Genomic DNA, 21,501 nt, shown 5'->3' on the forward strand with positions numbered 1-21,501 from the left:
TTTTGTCTGCATTGTCTGTTACTTTTTCTATGAGAATGACAAGGAGACTGACAATAAGCTTTCTATGGCATATTACAGAAGCGGGATGGGGTGTTTCACAATCAAATCTGTTGTTAGACCATGATCTGTATTTTTTCAATATTATTTTTTATTACTATTATCATTTTTGTTTTGGAGCTAAGTATTGTTTTCGGTTATTTTGCATCCCGGAATGTAGTTAAGTGTAATAGGAGAATCCAATCAAGGAGGAAAATATTAAAACTCAATTGATTGGTCAACTACGGCATGTCAAACGTTGCTAAATTATAGAATCTATTTTATTACTGTTGTAGGTTGATATTGTTATTCAATGTCGTGTCATTCATATTCTACAAGTTCGATTACTAGGTCATACGAGTTTACACTTTTTCAAACTAAACTTCCTTTACTTATAAAATGACCTTTCTACTTTCTGATTATGTTTTGTTTTAGACTGAGTTCACGGTTTTCTTATACTAGAAACACTAAATTATGGAAGCCGGAGTTAAGATTACAAAACGCAATCTTTAATGTTTACAAACATGATGTTTACAAAAACGAACTAAAATGTGCTATTGTTATTGTACATACATTTTTTGTGTATACTGTTATTGAATATGGCGCTGTTTATTTTACGAGCCAAGTCCAGCGATTATGCATTTTTGCCGGTGTAATGAAGTATTTCGACCCCCATAGAATAATGACCCCCCGGTCATTATTCTATAGAAAAAGTGACCCCCCGGTCATAGTATTATGACCTCCAGATCATAGTACTATGACTCCCCCACGGGAAGTAAACTGAACCTCACGAAGAATATTGACTCCCATAAAAAAACGACCCCGGTCATTTGGTCAAATTTAGTGATAACTCATGTATCTCAGGCCTAATTGCTGCATTTTATGCCCCCACTCGGGGGAGGGCGTCATATAGATTTGCCCTTGTCCGTCCGTCCGTCTATCCTTCCGTTTGACCATTAGCCCCAGATACCATCACTTGACACAGAAATCAGAGCATTCCGCAAAGGGAAAAGGGATTCTATTTCTAGACGCTGTATCTTGGTGTATACATTTTTTTTTTCAGGAAAATAACAATTCACAATACGTTCACAAAACACACCAGTGTCAATAATCCCTGCAAACTTCGGTATGGAGTAATTCTTCAGAAGAAAACTGCACAAGAAACTGTGGGCATTGAACTTAGTTTTAATAGAAGTTGCAATACTTAGCAGTTGCAGTAAAGTAAGGTAGCGGTAACAATAGAAAGTAGTAGTAGTAGTAGTAGTAGTAGTGGCAGTGGTAGTGACAGTTGCAGTAGCAGCAGCAGCAGCAGCAGAGGAAGAAGTGACAGCAACAACAGCAGCAGGAGAAGAAAAGGTAGATGTACAAGACGTATTAGTGGAAGCAGGTATAGTAGTATCAGTAGTAGCAGTTGTAGTAGAAGTAGTAGAAGTAATATTAGTAGTAGTAGAAGAAGAAGAAGTACATGTAGTAATAGCAATAGAAGTAGCGGCACCAGTAGTAGTAGTAGTAGTACAATCAAAATGTTAACTATTGGCAATGGAGGGTATTAGAGTTGTAGATCTAGTAAAATTGTCCGTTAGGTTTGGTGGGGATCACTTTTTAATAGATATTATCGTCGAAAGTCTTTTTAGGAGCCGTTGTTTTACACGGAAAGAGAACTTTTTAAACAGAATAATGTCCGGGAATCGATATTGTACGAGAGTTCGAATGTAGTAATTTCGGTAGTGAGTATTTTACATGGAAGGAGTCACTTTTTCTATAGAATAATAACCGGGGTCGTTATTCTACGAGATTCGAAGGGAGTCATCTTTAGGGAGTCAGTATTTTACTTGGAGGGGACAGTTTTTCTATAGAATAATGACCGGGGGGTCGTTATTCTATAGAGTTTTCAAAGGGAGTCAGTTTTTTATAAGGGGAGTAAATAGTTTACAGGAAAGGAGTCACATTTTCTATAGAATAATGACCGGGGGGTCGTTATTCTATGGGGGTCGAAATACTTCATTACACCGGCACGTACCCGGTATTATTTTGTTAAACCGACCCGCTGAACTTTTTAACAATTTACAATATTCAATATGTTGAATAACAGTGTCAACTGTTTAGGAGTTGTTAATTAAAAAAACCCTTCAGTTATTAACATTAAAACAGTTTCCATGAAAGGTAATGGAAAGTGCAACACCACTCACGCCCCTTTTACACACTCCATGATCCCAAAAGACCGGAAAATATAACAACACAGAACCAAAAGTTGATCTGATAAAGGTTTCCTACAGATAAATCAAAGCATTGGCATTAAAGACATTAACACTTTATTGCCCTTAAGCGAATAATGGCCTGAGGGTCGTAAAATTATGCACCTCTAAGGGCAATTATTCCGTAATCGCACCGGGCAATCAACCATTAACTTCTAATTAATATGGGTCTTTTCAATTCTTTCTCAAGTGAAAAAAATTAAAAGTAAACTGGCACTAAGTACATCGAAACGACTACGAATAAATAAGATACCCGTACACATCAGGTTGTTTTGATACTGAAACACATATTTTTTAGCTTTTAGGTGAAAGAGAAATTACAGGCTGAGATTCTAAGACCTCCACGACTGAATCGTGACAATTGTGCTATTTTGTAATAGGAAACTCTTTGCTGGGTGCAGTTCTTATATTCGATTCTGGTAAAGAGGTATTGCGTGTTAATTACCATGCAATGCACGGGACGTAGTAGTGTAGCCGTGGTGCATCGACGTAGTATATAAGGATCTTTCATACCTAACCTACAGTGTAAGACAGGTTTTTTTTCCAAACTCGAGGGACAGTATGGAATGAAAAACCGAGCGTTAGCGAGGTTTTTTATCCAAGCTATCCCGAGGGTCGGGAAAACAGCTGTCTTACACAGGCAGACATGTTGGATCATTTTTCTCGCCTATCACGTTCAAAATACATTGTTTGGGTATTCCCTGGTATTATTTATATAGTTTATGACGTCATAATAGTGCAAGTACTATGTGACGTCACCGGAGTGCACGCTATTTTTCAATCTGATCACCCGGCCTTTATGCTACGCAATAGACGCGTATTTACCGGAGAATACGGAAATGCCCGATGTTGCACGATTGGCTATTTTAGACAAGGTTTTTTCCTATCCCTGGCTCGTGCTCGGACAAATTATAGAAACCCATACGATCACGTCTATGATAAAATTAATCGCAATGTTAGTTTGTTGACGCCTGTGTATTCGATAAAACAGCATTGGTTAGAAGAACGAATTTCCACAGGTCGAGGCTGAACACAACTAAATCCAGCTTTTCTTTCACGTAGATCTAACGGTTTTTCGACATTTTCTAGCATACTGATCAGATTTTCAGAGTCTTATTATATATTCCATTGTAGTCCCCTAAAGAACTATATCCTACTTTAGAAAAAAAGGAAAGGGATGTTAACTTTTATATAAGAACATTACTGTTCGTTTAGTACAACCCGCTGAATTTACACCTTTTCGCTTCTTTCAATTTCTCTTTTCGAGACATTAAATTCTTACGCCGCCATTTTCACCTTGCATACAGATTAGCACTATTTATATTTGGAATTCCTGTGACTAAACCTGCGGAGGCTTACATTTGTTTTGGTTGTGATCAGCCGTAGCCATTCCAGCACTGTCACCTCTGAAATAAATGGTACACATTTGCGGCCAGATGAATCATGGGTGTTGTATCTGTGTCAGAATAATTTGTATATCTGATATATTGATAACGTAATATATAAGCACAGATAGTGCTTGACTCCCTTTTCATGATGTCATTGCTATGATTATTGTCCTGATGTGTAAGCTTTGAGTGTGTGTGTGTGTGTGGTGCACGCGTTTGCGTGCTGTGGGGTTCGTTTTGAGGAGGCTGCGCTTTTGGTGCGTGGCATTCCCTGTTTGATATTTTTTTTTGTTTTTGGAACATGGTGGGGGTAAGAGTGAGGTTTAGGTGCGCACCAAAAACCGTTTAAGCTCCCCAGTGGTGTTTTTGCCAGACCGTTCCAAGGCGGGCCCACTGTGTTCCTTTGTTGTTCGTTTTGTCCTTGTGGTTTGACTTGTGTGCGCGCGTGTGTGTATCTTATTGTTCGTCTTGTCCTTAGTGTTGGCTTTGAGTGTGTGTGTGTGTGTGTTGTTCGTTTTGTCCTGATGTGTAAGCTTTGAGTGTGTGTGTGTGTGTGTGTGGTGCACGCGTTTGCGTGCTGGGGGGTTCGTTTTCAGGAGGCTGCGCTTTTGGTGCGTGGCATTCCCTGATATTTTTCTTTGTTTTGTTTTTTTGCTGTTTATAATAGGATTTGGGTCATTTGTGGCTGATTTGGGTTCAATATGTTGATAGCTGGATCCCAGCATCACACAATATGTCATATACAACAGTTAAAGGGACCCAGATATTTGTTAGAGCAAGTATTCGTTGTAAAATACTATGTATAAATTTGGATCAATCAGAACACGTTCTATAAATAGCACCAAGCAAAGCTCACGTCTGCTAAGGTATAAATAGGTAGATGGATGACAGAGAGATAAGTCTGTATCCAGCGATCGAAGAAGACACATCGAGGATTCAACTAATAATTTATCCTAGTACCTTGATAAGGAAGTTATTGCAACTACCCTGTCAGGGCGGATAAATTATTAAAAAGAGGACGTTTGAAGTTCATAGACTAAAGAAGAGTTGCAGAATTTCAACAAGGTTTTGAGCTATAGGGCCAGCGCATAGGAGTTTTACCTTAACGGTAGTTGAATGCTATACACGATAGCAAATACAGGCTGAGCATTGGAAAGCTGAGACAGAGACCCAGAGTTTGGTAATCTATTGAGGTAGTAGGAGAGTTCCAGCTTATAGACGCTTCAGCGTTATTGGCGAAGTACAGCCAAGGCATAGGGGATATACCTATATGGTAGTTGAATGCTACATATGATAGCATATAGGCGCTGAGCATCCAGGAGTCAGGGTGATCATATATAGTTTAACTTCAATTAAGAGGACAGAGACTGAGCATCTATGCGATAGGACTCGTATGTTGTTGATTCAAAGACATTGTCTGACGGGAACTTCAACAAAAAGACCAGTCAAGTATAGAGTCTCCAGCCTATAGGAGTTTGAGCTTATTACTGTTAATTGAAGATTGCTAGTTTGAAACATTTAGTGATTAGTCCGATCCCTGAAATTATCTAGCTCATAATCGAAATCATTTACAAATCATTGGTACACGAATCATTTAGGCAAGGTAGCCATAGGAAAATTTATGTCTGAGATATTTGGTCTCACCAGTTATACGTTTTAACAAAGGACATTCTATATCGTTTGTCAGCTAGTCTAAGACATAGTCACCTTAGCGATTGAACCCATTTCATTGTTCAAGATACTAAAGGCGTAGGCACTTCCCTGGGTCATATAACTCGTAATCCTGACAATCTGGTATACATAGTTTCATCTTAATTGCCAATAGCTGAATGTATGACACTTCTCGCCATAACCCGCTATAGGTTTACATAGAATTTAAACTCTGTGAATTTTTATTTGCTTAGAAACAAGGTTGTACATCATCATGTAAAACCGCTGTTAAATCGATTCATTCAATGCACAATATATATTAATCCTTCTTAACGCCGTCTTAATATATTTGTATTCACCTCCGAATTTCAATAAAAGTCGGTAATGTGTCTTTATCAACTTGAAATACCCCTTTCATGCTTTCAAGTCAATTTCATTTCATGATTATTTTATTGTGAAACGAAGATGAAAGAATCAATTGAAGTAAGTACCATAATTTGGTGGTAAACTTAAATGGACTTTGATATTTACTACAACTTTTGGCTACTGATGTGCAACTATCTATTCATCTAAGCAAAGACAATCGGATTCAATTTCAACACTTTGAACATGTGCAAAAATCATAAGATTTTCAGTTTATTGGATATTTGTGAAATAGCATTAAATGATTAAAGTGCTGATATTATAAAGTTCTCAAGTTAAAAGAATATTTATATGATTTTTTCTGCTTAATTTAATATATTTATGTTGGTGGTAAAATATAGCAGAAATATTGAAAATTAACAAAATTTTGCATAAAATCAAGATATTGTAACATTTCAAATGTAGGGGCGTTTTACTAAATATAACTTAAGTGTAACATTTGTTTGTTTTGGGTTTAACGTCGTTTTTCAACAGTATTTCAGTCATGTAACGGCGGGCAGTTAACCTAACCAGTCTTCCTGGATTCTGTACCAGTACAAACCTGTTCTCCGCAAGTAACTGCCAACTTCCCCACATGAATCAGAGGTGGAGGACTTATAATTTCAGACACAATGTCGTTTATCAAATAGTCACGGAGAACATACGCCCCGCCTGAGGATCGAACTCACGACCCCGCGATCCGTAGACCAACGCTCTTACAAGTGTAACGTTTGAACGTATATATATTTAACAGCGTGATGACGAATTTACAATAAAACTAACCTTAAAATGTAAACAATTACCTGACAGTATTTTTATTAATTCTTAATTTTGTAACAATATTTTATTTAATGCAGAAAGCAGCACTGATACATTTTACAGTATAAAAAAATTAAAGCATTTCAAATATTCAACATAGACAATCCCTGTACTGTGCTAAGGCAGTGTTATATATGTTTAGACATAATAAAGCAAATTTAGAATTTTAAACGCATTATAAGGCACTAAAATAATTATTATTAAATATTTTATCAGACAAAATATCTGGTTGGAAAAGACGCAAGATGATGAGATGACAAAATCTTATTCTATGGAGTAGAAAATGTGTTATAGTCTCCAAACGATGCTCTGAGCCGAAGTTACAAGAATGTAGGTCTGGCATTTTGAATTGCTGGCTTTAATCACAAAGTCAATTAAAAGCACATGTCAGCAATGTAAACAGATGTAGATAAATTCATTTCAAAAATGTGTCGCAGCCTCTATTCAATGTGTGAAACAAATTTCAACATAGAATGGTTCCCAGCCGTTTAACAGCAGTTTTCATATTCAAAGCAGAATTTTTATGATTTATCATGTATAGATTTATCATGCAAGCTGGCTCCATGTTTACCGACGAGCAAGCTAGATAACCCAAATACACATTGCCTTGGGTACGACCACTTTGTGCTTCGCACTGTAACATATTTCCAAAGATACGTCCACATCAAATAAAAGAGATGGCATCGAAGAAGCCAAATACAAATTCAAGAGCTGTCACTACTAGTGACAAATGCCCCCAAAGCATGCCCAAGAATGTTACAGTTGTCTGCGCAAAATATGCCAGAATAGTTTTGGTATGAATCATTTTGTGACACTGACCTTGACCTGAGAAACCGGGATCATAAGCGCGACTGTCAGAGTAATTTGTATGTTTGATATATTGATAACGTTACACATAAGCACAGATAGTGTTTGACTCCCTTTTCATGCTGATTGTTGAATTGCTGTTAATAATAGGATTTGGGTCATTTGTGAATGATTTTGGTTCATTATGTTGATAGCTGGATCCCAGCATCACACATTATGTCATATACAATAGTTAAAGGGAACCAGATATTTGTTAGAGCAAGTACTCGTTGTAAAACCCTATGCATAAATTTGGACCAATCAGATACAACTTCTATAAATAGCACCAGTCAAAGCTTAAGTCTGCTAAAGTATAAATAGATAGATGGATGACAGAGAGATAATTCTGTATCCAGCGATAGAAGAAGACACATCGAGGATTCAACTAATAATTTATCCCAGTACCTTGATAAGGAAGTTATTGCAACTACACTGTCAGAGCGGATAAATTATTAAAAAGAAGACGTTTGAACTTCATAGACTAAAGAAGAGTTGCATAATTTCAACAAGGTTTTGAGCTATACGGCCAGCGCATAGTTTTACCTTAAGGGTAGTTGAATGCTATAGACGATGGCAAATATAGGCTAAGCATCGGAAAGCTGAGACAGAGACAGACCAAGAGTTTGGTAATCTACTGAGATAGTAGGAGAGTTCCAGCTTATAGATGAGATTCAGTGTTGTTGGCGAAGTACAGCTAAAACATCTGGGTTATATCTATATGATAGTTAAATGCTACGTGATAACATATAGGCGCTGAGCATCCAGGAGTCAGGGCAAACATAGTGAGTTACAGCTTCAATTAAAAGAACATAGGCTGAACATCTATGCGATAGGACTCGTATGTTGTTGATTCAAAGACATTGTCTGACGGGAACTTCAACAAAAAGACCAGTCAAGTATAGTATTCCCAATCTATAGGAGTTCGAGCTGATTATCGTTCATTGAAGATTGTTAGTTTGAAACATTTAGTAATTTGCCTGATCCCTGAAATTATCTAGCTCCTAATAGAAATCATTTACGAATCATTGGTACACGAATCATATAGGCAAGGTCGCCAGAGGAAAAATCTATATATGAGATATTTGGTCCCACCAGCTCTACGTTTTAACAAAGGACATTCTACATCGTCAGCTAGTCTAAGACATAGTCAACTTCGCGATTGGACCCAATTCATTGTTCAAGATACTAAAGGCATAGGCACTTCCCTGGGTCATATAACTCATATCCTGACAGCGACACACCTTCTTAATATGGTTAACATTTGTGTTAAATTATTTTCAAATCCCCCTATGAATGTTGAAGTTACAGCCCGGACAAGAATTTACTAGGACAGGTGACCTTGACCTTGGATCTAGGGGTCTGGGTCTTACATATGATAAATTAACTCATTATGGGGAACATTTGTGCCAAGTAAATTTTAAAATCCCTTGATAGATGACAGAGTTATCGACCAGACAAGAAACAGTCCATGTTAACATTTAACTTGTAAGTAAGACCTTGGCCTTGGAGCCAGAAATAAGGATCTTGCGCAGGACACCTTGTCTCATTATAGGGAACATTTACGCCAAGTAATTTTAAAATCCCTTGATGAATGGGAGAGTTATGTATCGGATACGAAACAGACCCTGTTAACTTATGACTTCTAAGTGTGACTTTGACCATGGAGCTAGGGGTCTAGACCTTGCGCATGACATGTCATCTCATTATAGGGAACATTTATGCCAAGTAATTTTAAATCCCCTTGATGAGAGTTATGTACCGGGCACGAAACAGACCATGTTTACATATGACTTCTAAGTGTGACTTTGACCATTACGCTAGGGGTCTGGGTCTTACGCATGACACATCGTCTCATTATGGTAAACATTTATGCCAAGTTATTTCAAACATTTCTGCCAAGTTATTTCAAAATCCCTTTATAGATGGCAGAGTTATGGACCGGACACGAAACAGACCCTGTTAACCTTTAACCTCTTAAATGTGACCTTCATCTTGGAGCTAGGGGTCTGGGTCTTGCGTATGACACGTCGCCTCATTATGGTGAATATTTCTGCCAGGTTATTTCGAAATCCCTTAAGGAAGACAGAGTTACAGCCTGGACAAGAATTTACAATGACGCATGCATGCACGCACGCAGACAGTGCGATTTTAATATGCTTACCTTCGGGGGCAGAATAAAACATTTTTGCTGAAGCAACAAGGTTTTTAATTTCTATAACAGTTTCATTATATTTTTCAAGTCGCAATGTCTGATCATTTGCGGTTTGCACAACTTCCTCAATCTGTTTTACATTGTTTGTTGCGAATAGCTTCTGCACTGCCTTCTCAACCCGTTTCTTGACATTGTCTGTTGCATATAGTCTCTGAACTACCTCCTCAACATGTTTTGTTACAGTGTTCATGGCTCACTGTCCGATCCATTTTCGGTTTGCACTACATTCTCAACCTACTTCTTTACATTGTTCATTGCGCATAGTTTGGTCTTTGTACGGTCAGCACTACCTACTCATACTGTATTTAAGATTTTCATTTGTTACTAACATAAGCAAACATTTTGCAAAAATAAAAAAAAAATCAAAGCCTTGAGATGTCTTGTTGGGACGGATTTTGGTACCTACAATGTCATTCAATAACAGCTAGAGTAAAGCAGAGAAATACCTGAAATTACATTTTGTCTATTAAAAATGTTATGTCACCTGTTCAAAATGTTACTTTATAAATAATAATAACAAACAGTTCGCATACAAATAAAAAAGAAAACTTCAATGTGAAATATCAACATTCGCGCCTTTACTTCATAAATATCTCATTGTGCTATTAAAAAAATATACTTGTTATCTGTTTGTAAAACACTCTTTTTTACAAAGCAAATGCCAAACTTAACAAAACCAAATGTGTATCAAACCTAAAGTGAACTCTGCATGACCTCACATGATGTAACCATGGGCTTGAAAACCTTGTCATTGATAGATCTATAATCTAATTGGTCAGTGTGAATGGAGTCAGGTTAAATTCGGACTGCTTGGTCATTGATTCATCCGCAGTGTTCATGAATGGAACTTTTTGTGAAGCGCATGAACATCTTTTTGATGTAATTATGAATAAAATAAAGATGCTATGATTACTAGAAGTACACTTATAACTTTGGTATCGAGTAAACCCCCCTCTCCAAAAATACAAAGGAGTTTTTTTTACTTGTTATATATTTACGCAGAAAGTCCGTATTGGCCACAGACATATGCTATGACATGTTTGTGTCCGTAATGACAAATGCGTTGTGACGTGGTTTTGTTCGTTGTCAACTGAAATGCGCTTGTTTTAAGAATGGATATATATTTCTGTCGGAATTTAATTGTGGATATGAACTGTTAAAACATACATGTGTATCTACATATGCAAAACCCTGATGCTTATGAAAAGTGTTATAGCATTACAGCTGTTGAAAATGAAGATATTCCATTTTACTTGCTATAAAATTACTAGAAGAATCTAAGTCCGCATGCATGCAATGTAATTTTCAAATAACTATTGCGTGCATGGCACATAAAAAGTTTTAGATTATGATTACTTTCCCAAAAAAACACACGACTGGATATTTTATTAATTTATGCAGAAAGGTGATTACTCTGATGGATTCCAGTAACATGTTCTATTCAAAACTGATACAAGCTTGTGCTGAAACGTTTAATATTCTGCGAAAAGATTTATGGTAACAGATAACGTATAACCTGAAGCGGTTTTAATGGGCGTTACTTCGTACAAGCTGTTATCTGTTGTATGTACAACGTCTTAGTCGAATCAAACTTAGACAATAACCAGTGATGCTAAACGTCCTGTGGTCGCGGTAAAGGATGCATTCAGTAGAGATTTGATTTCACGTAATAATGTGACACTTCACTATTGCTCTAACTAAGAAGTCATTCTGTATCTTAAATTTTACGAACGTGCAAGTCTATACCTTGAATCTTACTGCTATCCAAATAATAAAACCGGAATGCAAAAATCTTAAATTTATTGAACACTTTATATCATGACAATGACCATATCCAGACGTGGTACTATCCGCAAAATGGTCAGTGTAAAAATATATTTTATAAACCGACACAAAAAGAACATCAATTAACCGTTATGGCAATAATTGATCGTTACTGATTCACTGAAAATATCCTTATAATGCTCGAAGAGGAAATCATTTTAGCATAACTTATTATTAAAATAGCTGTACCACATAAAAATATCGCGAACAAGTCGACAAAATTTAATATCTCATAACTGAAAAAAATATGTCGAAACAGCACTGGAAGTCTGTACATTGATAATTTGAAACTACATACATTGGTTGTTTTGAATGGAAACGTCAAAGGAGACAAGATATATCCGAGTGTATTTATAGAAACAGTCTATATCACAACACTAAGTTAAATCCATATGTATATATCGTTTGAGGTCTTTAGTACCACAAAAAGCTTTATTCGTACAGTCTTAAGTACAACATGAAGTTATATTCATGTGTATTTGTTGTTCGAAAAAAAAAACAAAGACAAATATCAAACAGGGAATGCCACGTACCAAAAACGCAGCCTCCACAAAACGAAACCCATAGCACGCAGACGTCACACCATAAACCACACACACACTCACACACACATGCTCACACAAAGCAAACCACGAGGACAAAAACGGACAAACAAAGGAATACAGTGGGCACCGCCTTGAACGTCAGTACAAAACACATGGAGCTAAACCGGTTATGGTGCTCACCAAACCTCACTCTTACCCCACCATTCCCAAGACAGGACAGTGTAAATAAAAGCATCCTCTCCAGGTGAATCTTAAACACGTAATGCATTGCATGTAAAAACAAAAAATGCTCGTGTATAAATATATACAAGCAAACTTAAGACCAAAAACGTATGTACCAATCCTTTCAGAAGACAGAGCAACAAGAGAACACCCTTAAGGCCGAAACAGATATCAAAACAGTTCAGTCCTGGTAGATTTAAAACTGCTTATCATAGAGTCCTCCCCCTCTCGTCAGACACAAACAAAAAGGAAGCGTAGTGTCCAACTGTAAACGGGTTGAACACTAAACATGCGATATGTCTCAAAACAGTTGGGTCGTAACCTCTTTTAATAAAACGTTTTATAATTTTACCGAATACAGTTGGAAAATTACCATGACCCAAGATCTTACGAAGTTTGTAAACCACATCCCCATTAAAAAACGGATTTAGAAATACCTTCTCGTAGAAGTGTCTTTAAATTGTTGAATTTTAAAACTAAATCAGAATTACGATAGTAAAATTTAGCAAAACATTTACGTAATTTGTAATAACGGTACCCTTGCTGAAGAAGTTTACTTGTAATATATTGATTACATTCATTGAAATCATTGACATGATTACACGCTCTGGCAAACCGAATTCATTGAGAAATATATACCCCATAAGATGTAGCCTGAAGTACGAAGCCTTTTTTACAACATGAAGTAATATTTATGTGTACAGTTTGTTCGAATCCTTTATTACAATATGAAATTATATCCATGTATTTTTCGTTCGAAGTATTTAGTTCAACATCAGGTTTTAATATTTACACCAACATCAAGTAAGCAAATATGATGCAAACTTAACTGTACATTTGTGTAAGATAGGTCTATATAAAGCCAGTTGTCAGATTACTTAACCAAGCATCCCCTTCTTTATGAATTCCAGTCTGGATTCCACGGAAACATTTCTACTTCTGAACGGGCCCGGAAGTTTCAGCCCTCATGGAAAATACCCATGGGTTGAGCATGTACATGCCTCTGATGATACTAAACCTGGGGCCGTATTCATAAAGCATCTTAAGTATAAGTTTTGACTTAAGTTTAAGATTTTACTTAAGTTTGTGGTGATTTCAACTTAAGTCTAAGTAAAAACTTAAGTTCTAGTCATAAAACAGCTAAAACTTAAGATACGGGTGAGTACGATTAAATTGTTGTTTTCAGATAAAAGCACTTTAAACATAATTGTGCATGTTGTATCTGTTTGAAATTAATGTTGTTTTTTTAATGTTTTCGTCCACAATAAAAAACAAGAATTACTTATTAAGTTGTTTTATGAATAACAAATATACTTAAGTAAAATAAATTTCTAACCTAAGTAATACTTAAGTAAATAATCAATTTCTTATACTTATACTTAAGATGCTTTATGAATACGGTCCCTGGTGTAATGTTCTGTGCCACATGTATGATGTACCAAGAGATTGCGGACAAACCATCTAACTTGTTAACTGGATGTTCAAATATGAAAGTTGATGGCCTTAAGAAACATAAAATATCTATCGCTCACAATAAAACAGATAAGAAGAAGAAAAATGTTATGTCAACTGTAGGTTCCTGACAATTCTTGCTGATGGGTCAGCAGACTATTCGATGACAATGAGTACACAGTCTTAATACTCTTTGTTAAAAAATGGCAGTCCAATCACTAAACTTGCATCAATAGAAGCTGTTGAAAGTGCCAATGCCAGTGGTGTATTAGAGGGAATAGAGAATGTAATTGCTAAAGTCGATGTTAGATAGAGAAGCAATCAAAGATATTGAGTGTTAATTCCGATGGGGCCGCAGTTATGATGGGGTGTATATCTGGTATGAGTACTACGATGAAAGACAAAACCAAACACATTGTTCCAGTGCACTGTGTTGCACACAAGCTTGAATTAGGAATCCTAGATGCCGTCAAGTGTGAAGGATACCTATCAAAGTTTGAGGAGACTGTGAAAGGCATCTACCGGTTCTGTGCAAAAATACCCAAACGAAGAAGAGAGCTGGAAAACATTGTCAATATGCTTGAAACTGATTTGTTGAAATATGGTGACATGAAATGTTGGCGATGGGTTGTCAGCAAAGGAAAAGCTCTCAAAGCCATCGAAAACAACATGCCTGCTACCATGGGACACACTGAACATGCCTCCTCTTTGAATAAACTTGAAGAAGGGGGGAAAGCAATATTGAAGAATGGGGATTTGTGAAGTACATGTACTTCATGATGGATAAACTGGATGCCTTCACAGACACATCGGTCAAGTTCCAGAAAAATGAATTCCTAATAATGGATGTTCCTGTAGCCGTGAAAGATTTGAGTGACGAGTCAGAACACTTGAAGGGTGAACCTGGGGAAATTGCATTAAAATTCTACCAAAACTACAACCTCGAAACAAATGAATTAAGACATAGTGGCCATGAAATAAAACTTTTAGGACAGAAACAAAGCACCTACTCAGATGACACCGATAAAGCCAAGCTACTGATCAACTCAATTAAGTACCTAGAGAATAGGTTTAGTGACTTCAAAAATTATCCCTTGAAATGCTTTTCTGTGTTCGATTTAGGAAACTGCCCACTGATGAGAAAGAACTCTTAAAATATGGTAGAGAAGAAATCAAAGGCTTATGTGAACATTACTAAGACATTCTAAGTAAAGATGAAAAAAATAAATTATTCGTGAATGGACCACATTAAAAAATCAACTTAAGAAGAAAACATCTGGTGTTAACTGTCATACCCTGTGAAACTGTGAACTTTACAGACCCAGCCAGCTAGTATCACAAATATCCTGGTCCTGGTTAACATCATTATAACAGTGTCTCTCCATTCACTGCTGAATGTGAACGACAATTTTCTGATACCTAACTTTTATTAATGAAAGTTCAAAGATCTGAATCAAAATCAATGTCTCTGTTACAGCTGCAAACAAGATGTGACATTATAGAGGAATAGAAAAAAAGTACAATCTAGTCTGTTGTTATCATTTTAACTTTATTTATACAATTAAGTGCAAGAAAATTTGAAAGTTGTTATATCTGTATTATAAATGTTGACATTGTTTGTGTATTTTCAGCAATGAAGCTCATCAAGTCGGCCAGACGATCAAATATAAACCAAGACACCCTGGAGGCTCTGATGAATGTTCACGCCGATGGTCCGCCTGCAGCCTTGTTTGAACCCCAGTCTGCCATCCACCATTGGATGTCCAGTGGACCTGGTACCCGTTACCTTGGTGGCCACAGGCTACCACAGAAACCCAGTGATAAATACTGAACATGCAGTGCAGTAGATGACAAATTATGAGAGTTTGTGTTAATGTTAAAATGAGCATGTACATGTCTTGACTAGATAAAACAGTGTTACATATACTTTTACACTAATTTTACACACACAAAAATGACTTTGTCTATTGGCTTTCAGATTTAAGTATCAGTACCTGATATCATTGAACTCAAACCAATTTGTTTGCGGATAGCTTATTATTGTACTTTCTCTTCAAGTTGTTCCGTCTGACAATGGCCTTGAAGATTCCCGGAACCAGTAGTGCTGTACTAGAAGAGGGAGCCACCAAGATATATATAACTTGCGAATATTGTACTTGTTATAGAGTGAATTGTCAAATTGTCAAGTTGTATACTTAAAGATATTTAAGTTAAATGTTTCTTTTATCTGATTTTGCGTTATCTTCAACTTGTACTTCCATACTATGAGTGAAGAGAGTGAAATATTGATCATCTTTTCTGTTGTCCAAAATTCTTAACCAAAGGGGTCTATAACAATATTTGGACAGGGTCTATAACAATATTTGGACAAAATCAACATCAAAAAAAGCATTTATTGTCATTCATATATATATATATGTAGACAATATGATAAGAATGTGTAGGCGGAACTGCAAACAAAACACACAGGTCTATTTTGATATTTCAAAATTTATTAACCAAACATTGTTACAGACCCCTTTGATTCTCAGATCTCAGTAAGTCTGGTTCGGATAGAGCAATTTTATACTTTACATTTCTTGGCAACAAGAAATGCTGGGCAACCAGAAAAAAAATCTGACTACCAACAAGGTTATAGATTTGTCGGACACTGCTTCCATCTTCTTGACTATATCACAGAAAACAATGCTAAAATGTCTTTATACAAGGATGGTTATGCCTGATCTATAGAAAGCTTTTGATACTGCAGACCACCTAATTCTTTGTAACAATCTTTCTGAGTTAGGAGTAGAGTCATCACACTGGTATAAGTCCTACCGACCGCAAACAATTAGTTCATATATATTAACAGGTATCGTCGAATAAATCGCAAGTTACTTGTGGAGTTCCCCAAGGTATCATACTTGTCCCTCTTCTCTTCCTCTGCTAAGTAAACGATATGCTCATTTGTACAGACCCAGAATATAAGTTAATTTTATATGTAGAAGATAATGTTATACTGTTTGCATACAAAGACCTTGTTTCCAAGAAACTCACACTGTTCCACATGGTAAGTGAATACAATAGAGAACTAGTTATCCCTCCATTAAGGTAAGACAGAGTGTTTGTTTTTCGGATCAGCACAGCAACTAATGAAAGTTCACACGTTTACCGCCAGTTGCGATGGTCACAAAATCCCATTAAAATATCGACAACATGTTAACTTGTAAAGCAATTGTAGACTTTCAACTCTTGAAACAAGTTCTTATATAGACACTGTAGAAATCTTAGTCTGCAGACACGACAGGCTCTTACAAATGCTCCGATTCAATGCAAGATTGACTATGCCTGTTTAACTTGGTATGCTGTAATAATGCTGCATTAATCCTTACCCTTGAATGAATGTTGTATTATATGTATCTTTATTCTTAATTATTGTTTTATATGTTTTTTTTTCTTTGCCCTGATCAAGTTGCTTGGCTGATATATGCTTTGCTATGGATCTGTAACATATACACGTTAAAGCCAAATAGACGAATATACCATTTGCTTATGAGTATAACCAACAGAGATTTCATGGTGACCGGATATATCTGAAAGAGAGTGTGCAACTAAAATTGGTCATGTATAACGTGCAACTTGTAAAACTTGCGTTTCTGTTGTTAAACACAGAGTACTTCATTTATATGATTAGGCTACTAACACTGACACAGGAGATATGGTACTCATATTCATTCTTTGGTTATCTTGCTAATCAGACATTATAAGAGGTATAATAGCTGCTTATTAGGTGTTTACGGTCTGCTAGTTCTGGTCTGTTAGAACGATTTCTTGTCAAACCACACAATTGTGTTCGTTTTTATAGTTATATAAACTAGAGCGTTTAGTAGATGTGAGGGTGTGTGGTTGGGGTTGAGAGGGGGGGGGGGGGAAAGGGGAGGGATTGGGGATTTTAGATGCAAATGTATCACATAGTGCAGTAACAAGGTACAACTCTTATATAAAACTTATCATTGAATGGCATTGTTCTATGGTTTTAGTATTTAGGTCTTTATTGTAAAATGCTGTTTATGTATGTACATTAATGAGCCTATAATAAAAAAACATATCTGAACCATACCCTGTCTAACAAAATCATCATGTTCTATCAACTGTATTTATTATTAATGTGTAAGATGTCGATTCAAATATAACTTGAAGTAGAGTGTTTCTTAGAATAAATAATGTGTTCTCTACTGACATTTGAATGTTCCCTAAGACAATACCTTCTTTCTAACCACTGTAACTGCATACATAGAGACAGAAAAAAATGAAAGAAGAGAAAACAAATGAAGTTTCACTTCGAAACATTGAACACACATTCAAAAACAATGAAAAGTGTATCATAAACAACGAGCACCTTTCAACATCTCATTATAATCAATGTTTATTACGCATTTAGGCCACTCAGAATAACATTGTATTAATTAAGTAGAAAATCATGTAAATGAAGATCTTATCCCAGAAGACAACATGATGCAGGATTATTTCTAGACCGCATGACTTCTGCTGAGGCTATAGACGTCAAATTTATTGTGTTTGATTTCCTTGATAGAACCATAGCATTTTTTTCGACGGCGTACATTGTACCATGATGTTACAGAAATACTCTTTCATTAATTGCTAATTTACAAGACAACATGACTTCGTTAATGGAGTCTGATGTTTGCATGAAGCGTTTATGTTTTACACTTCTTGAGAATTAGAAGATATGGCTTTATTTTGGAGAAACATACAGGTAAATTACAATATTCCATTGGATGGTACATCCGGTTAGCAATTCTCACTGAGTAATGTGGCGGATAGTGAGGCGAGCTATTTCCTTAGCGGGCTGACTTAAATTACCGTATTCCATATAAAGCATTTCAAGAAAAGAAAAACAAGGACATCTAATTAGATTAAAAACATTTGTCTACCTACGTGTTAATCATTCCAAGTGCATATTTCGGTGTTGATGGCGCAATAATCGGCACATTTCAGACGTTTTCGTTTTTGTTCATTTTAACGCAACACCGACACAATTTTAGGTCGTATGGCGACTTTCCAACTTTTGTTGTGGAGGAAGACCCCGGGTGCACCTCCGTGCATTATTTCATCACGGGCGGGCACCTAGGTAGAACCACCTCCCTTCCGTAAGCCAGCTGGATTGCTTCCTTACGTTCAACGCCCCGAGTGGAGCACGAACTCACATCGGTGAGGGGCAAGTAATTTGAAGTCAGCGACCTTAACCACTCGGCCATGGAGGCCCCTTCATAAAATTATGACATCTACAAGATGTAGCAAGTACTGATTTTCGTGCGTCTGTGCCAAGATAGAAATCTATCTTGTTTAGTAATCAATATGTATGATTTTTAGTTAGGAACATGATAAAAAGTTCAGTGTTTTTATTTTAAGGAGGTGTTTTGTTAATGCTATTAATTACAAAAAAAAAGTTTTTTGTTGATTTTTTGTCAGAAGAAGAATTCACATAATTTTATTAACATTTGTTAGACAAAGACTAAAATAAAATTTTCATATTTGATACATTAGTGTTTTCTTGTGCCATGTGGCCCTTCGTAATACAGTATTTTACTGAATCAATCAATTGAAGCGTTTCTACCTGAAAGACACCTATGAGCTAATTGATAATTTAATACGTTCTTAATTAATTTTTAATTAATTTGGCAATTAATTCGTAATGAATTACTGAAAGGAATTTCAATTAATTTGTAATTACTAAAAATTAAAATATGCAGTGCATATAAATCGGTGTAAATAGTGGATATGTTTTGTTTCAATGTAAAATCGAAATATCTTTCAAGTGAACACCAGATGCGATATTTGTTGTTAGTGACCGGCCGAGAAAAACAATGTTGTATATGGTATTCACGAGTAAAAGTTTTTAAGTTAAACAATGATATATAATTTACAGATTTCTATAACATTTTCATATGAAGGTGTATAGATTTACATGTTCGTGCAGAAATTATAAACATCTTTGTCTTTATTAAAGGCTCATAATGCCTCTGTTTAAAATGTGGTTGCCACGTTTTCCGTTATGAACATAAAATACATTAATTTTTATTTCCTTTTTCTGATAATTCCTTTCTTTAACGTTTGTGAAAGTACTGAATATTGCTGAATATACTAGAATGTTTTTTTGAATCTTTTGTTTTTATTACCTCCCTTTATGACTCTAACTATAACAGTTATTGTGCAATATTAATAGTAGTGCTTTTCTAACCATGTAAGTACGCATAGCATCTATTTGGAAAGCTGTTTCATGTGTTTTGAAGATAAAAATTTAAAGCATTATGAACCTTTAAAATTCATTATTGATAAGAATTCCTGATCACCTATAATTCATGTTCTTCCTGATACAAGTGTAGTTCCATACCAGTGATATTTTTTATATTTATTCGCTGATTTTAAGCAGTGAAAATATAAATTACACGTCACTGATATATCATTATAATGAAGAAGTTATCTCAAGATATATCACACAGTTTGTTATTGATGTACATCTATAACACCACTTTGATTTCATGATGGCACATTCCAGTATGCTGAAAGAGAGAATTTAACTTCAGTGTATATTGCATGGTAGCTGATTTCTGCCATTTCATGTCTTCGTGTTTTTGGGGCGAAGACATGAAGACACGAGGACATAAAGACACGAGGACATGAAGACACGAGGACATGAAGACACGAGGACATAAAGACACGAGGACATGAAGACGACGACATAAAGACACGAGGACATAAAGACACGAGGACATGAAGACACGAGGACATAAAGACACGAGGACATGAAGACACGAGGACATAAAGACATGAAGACACGAGGACATAAAGACACGAGGACATGAAGACACGAGGACATGAAGACAAAGACACGAAGGCACGAGGACATGAAAAGAAATGCGGTGTAACAAAACATTGTAGGCGAACGTACGAAACATATACTGGCAAAATGTCGTGTCGGCAGGTATATAAAACATCGTGTTTTCGCCCTTTATTTGTCGTGTCTTTGTGTCTTCGCCTCGAATACACGAGGACATGAAGGCTAAACAAAACGGCAGCTTTGTTGTTGTTATGTGTCCTTGTGTCTTCGCCCAACGCACATGAAGAATTGAAAACACAACAATTCGTAAGTTTGTCGTTCTTTCAAATAATTGCTTTTTTTTATAAAATCGCAAGTATTGTTCATCCTCAACACTAAATCAGCTTACACTTTTACATGTGATAACATGTTTAATTGAACAGTATATATATATATATATGTGTGTGTGTGTATATGATGATGTACTATGTACAAGTCAAAATAAAATGTATGTTCTGTTCTGTTCTGTTCTTTCGTATCCTCGTGTCTTCGCCCCAAGGCAACGAGGTCACAGATACGACGAATCGGCAATTTGTTTTCCTTTCGTCTCGTGTCCTAGTCCTGAGCCTACGAAGGCACTAAGACAAGTTTCAATACACGTGCGCAGAATAACTATAAGGCCGCGCACACTACCTGCACAACTGTCAAATTGCATCATTTTCATAAAGTACATTTACAAAAACTTCAGATCTCCATAGTATAGAACACGAAGACACGAAACGGCAGAAATCAGCCAGAACATTTGTGTACCCTGATGAGGTATTTAGATATAATACGGGCACAAACTGACGTGTCTAACCAGAATTGTATCGCTTGTACTAAAAGCACGTTTTGCCTTTCGAATGTGTTGTTGTTAAAACGTTGTTTAGGACTATCTTACATAGTAGTAACGTATCTTGCTAATGTATCTGATACAAAGTATCTTAAGGATCCAGTACATGTGAAGGTATACTTCTCTTAAACAGGAAAA

The 21,501-nt window shown here is 36.1% G+C and overlaps 1 protein-coding gene across 1 annotated transcript in view; it reads right to left on the bottom strand.

Moving 5' to 3' along the window:
• Positions 1-15,016: 15,016 nt before the first annotated feature.
• The window catches only part of LOC128546039 (POC1 centriolar protein homolog A-like), a 77,849-nt gene continuing 71,364 nt past the window's right edge, over positions 15,017-21,501 (bottom strand). The window contains exon 8 of the mRNA XM_053520985.1: positions 15,017-15,051. Coding sequence (XP_053376960.1) covers positions 15,017-15,051 — 35 coding nt within the window. The remainder of the gene's footprint in view (positions 15,052-21,501) is intronic.

Source organism: Mercenaria mercenaria, chromosome 13, assembly GCF_021730395.1.
Source record: "Mercenaria mercenaria strain notata chromosome 13, MADL_Memer_1, whole genome shotgun sequence".
NCBI classification, from domain to species: Eukaryota; Metazoa; Mollusca; class Bivalvia; order Venerida; family Veneridae; genus Mercenaria; species Mercenaria mercenaria.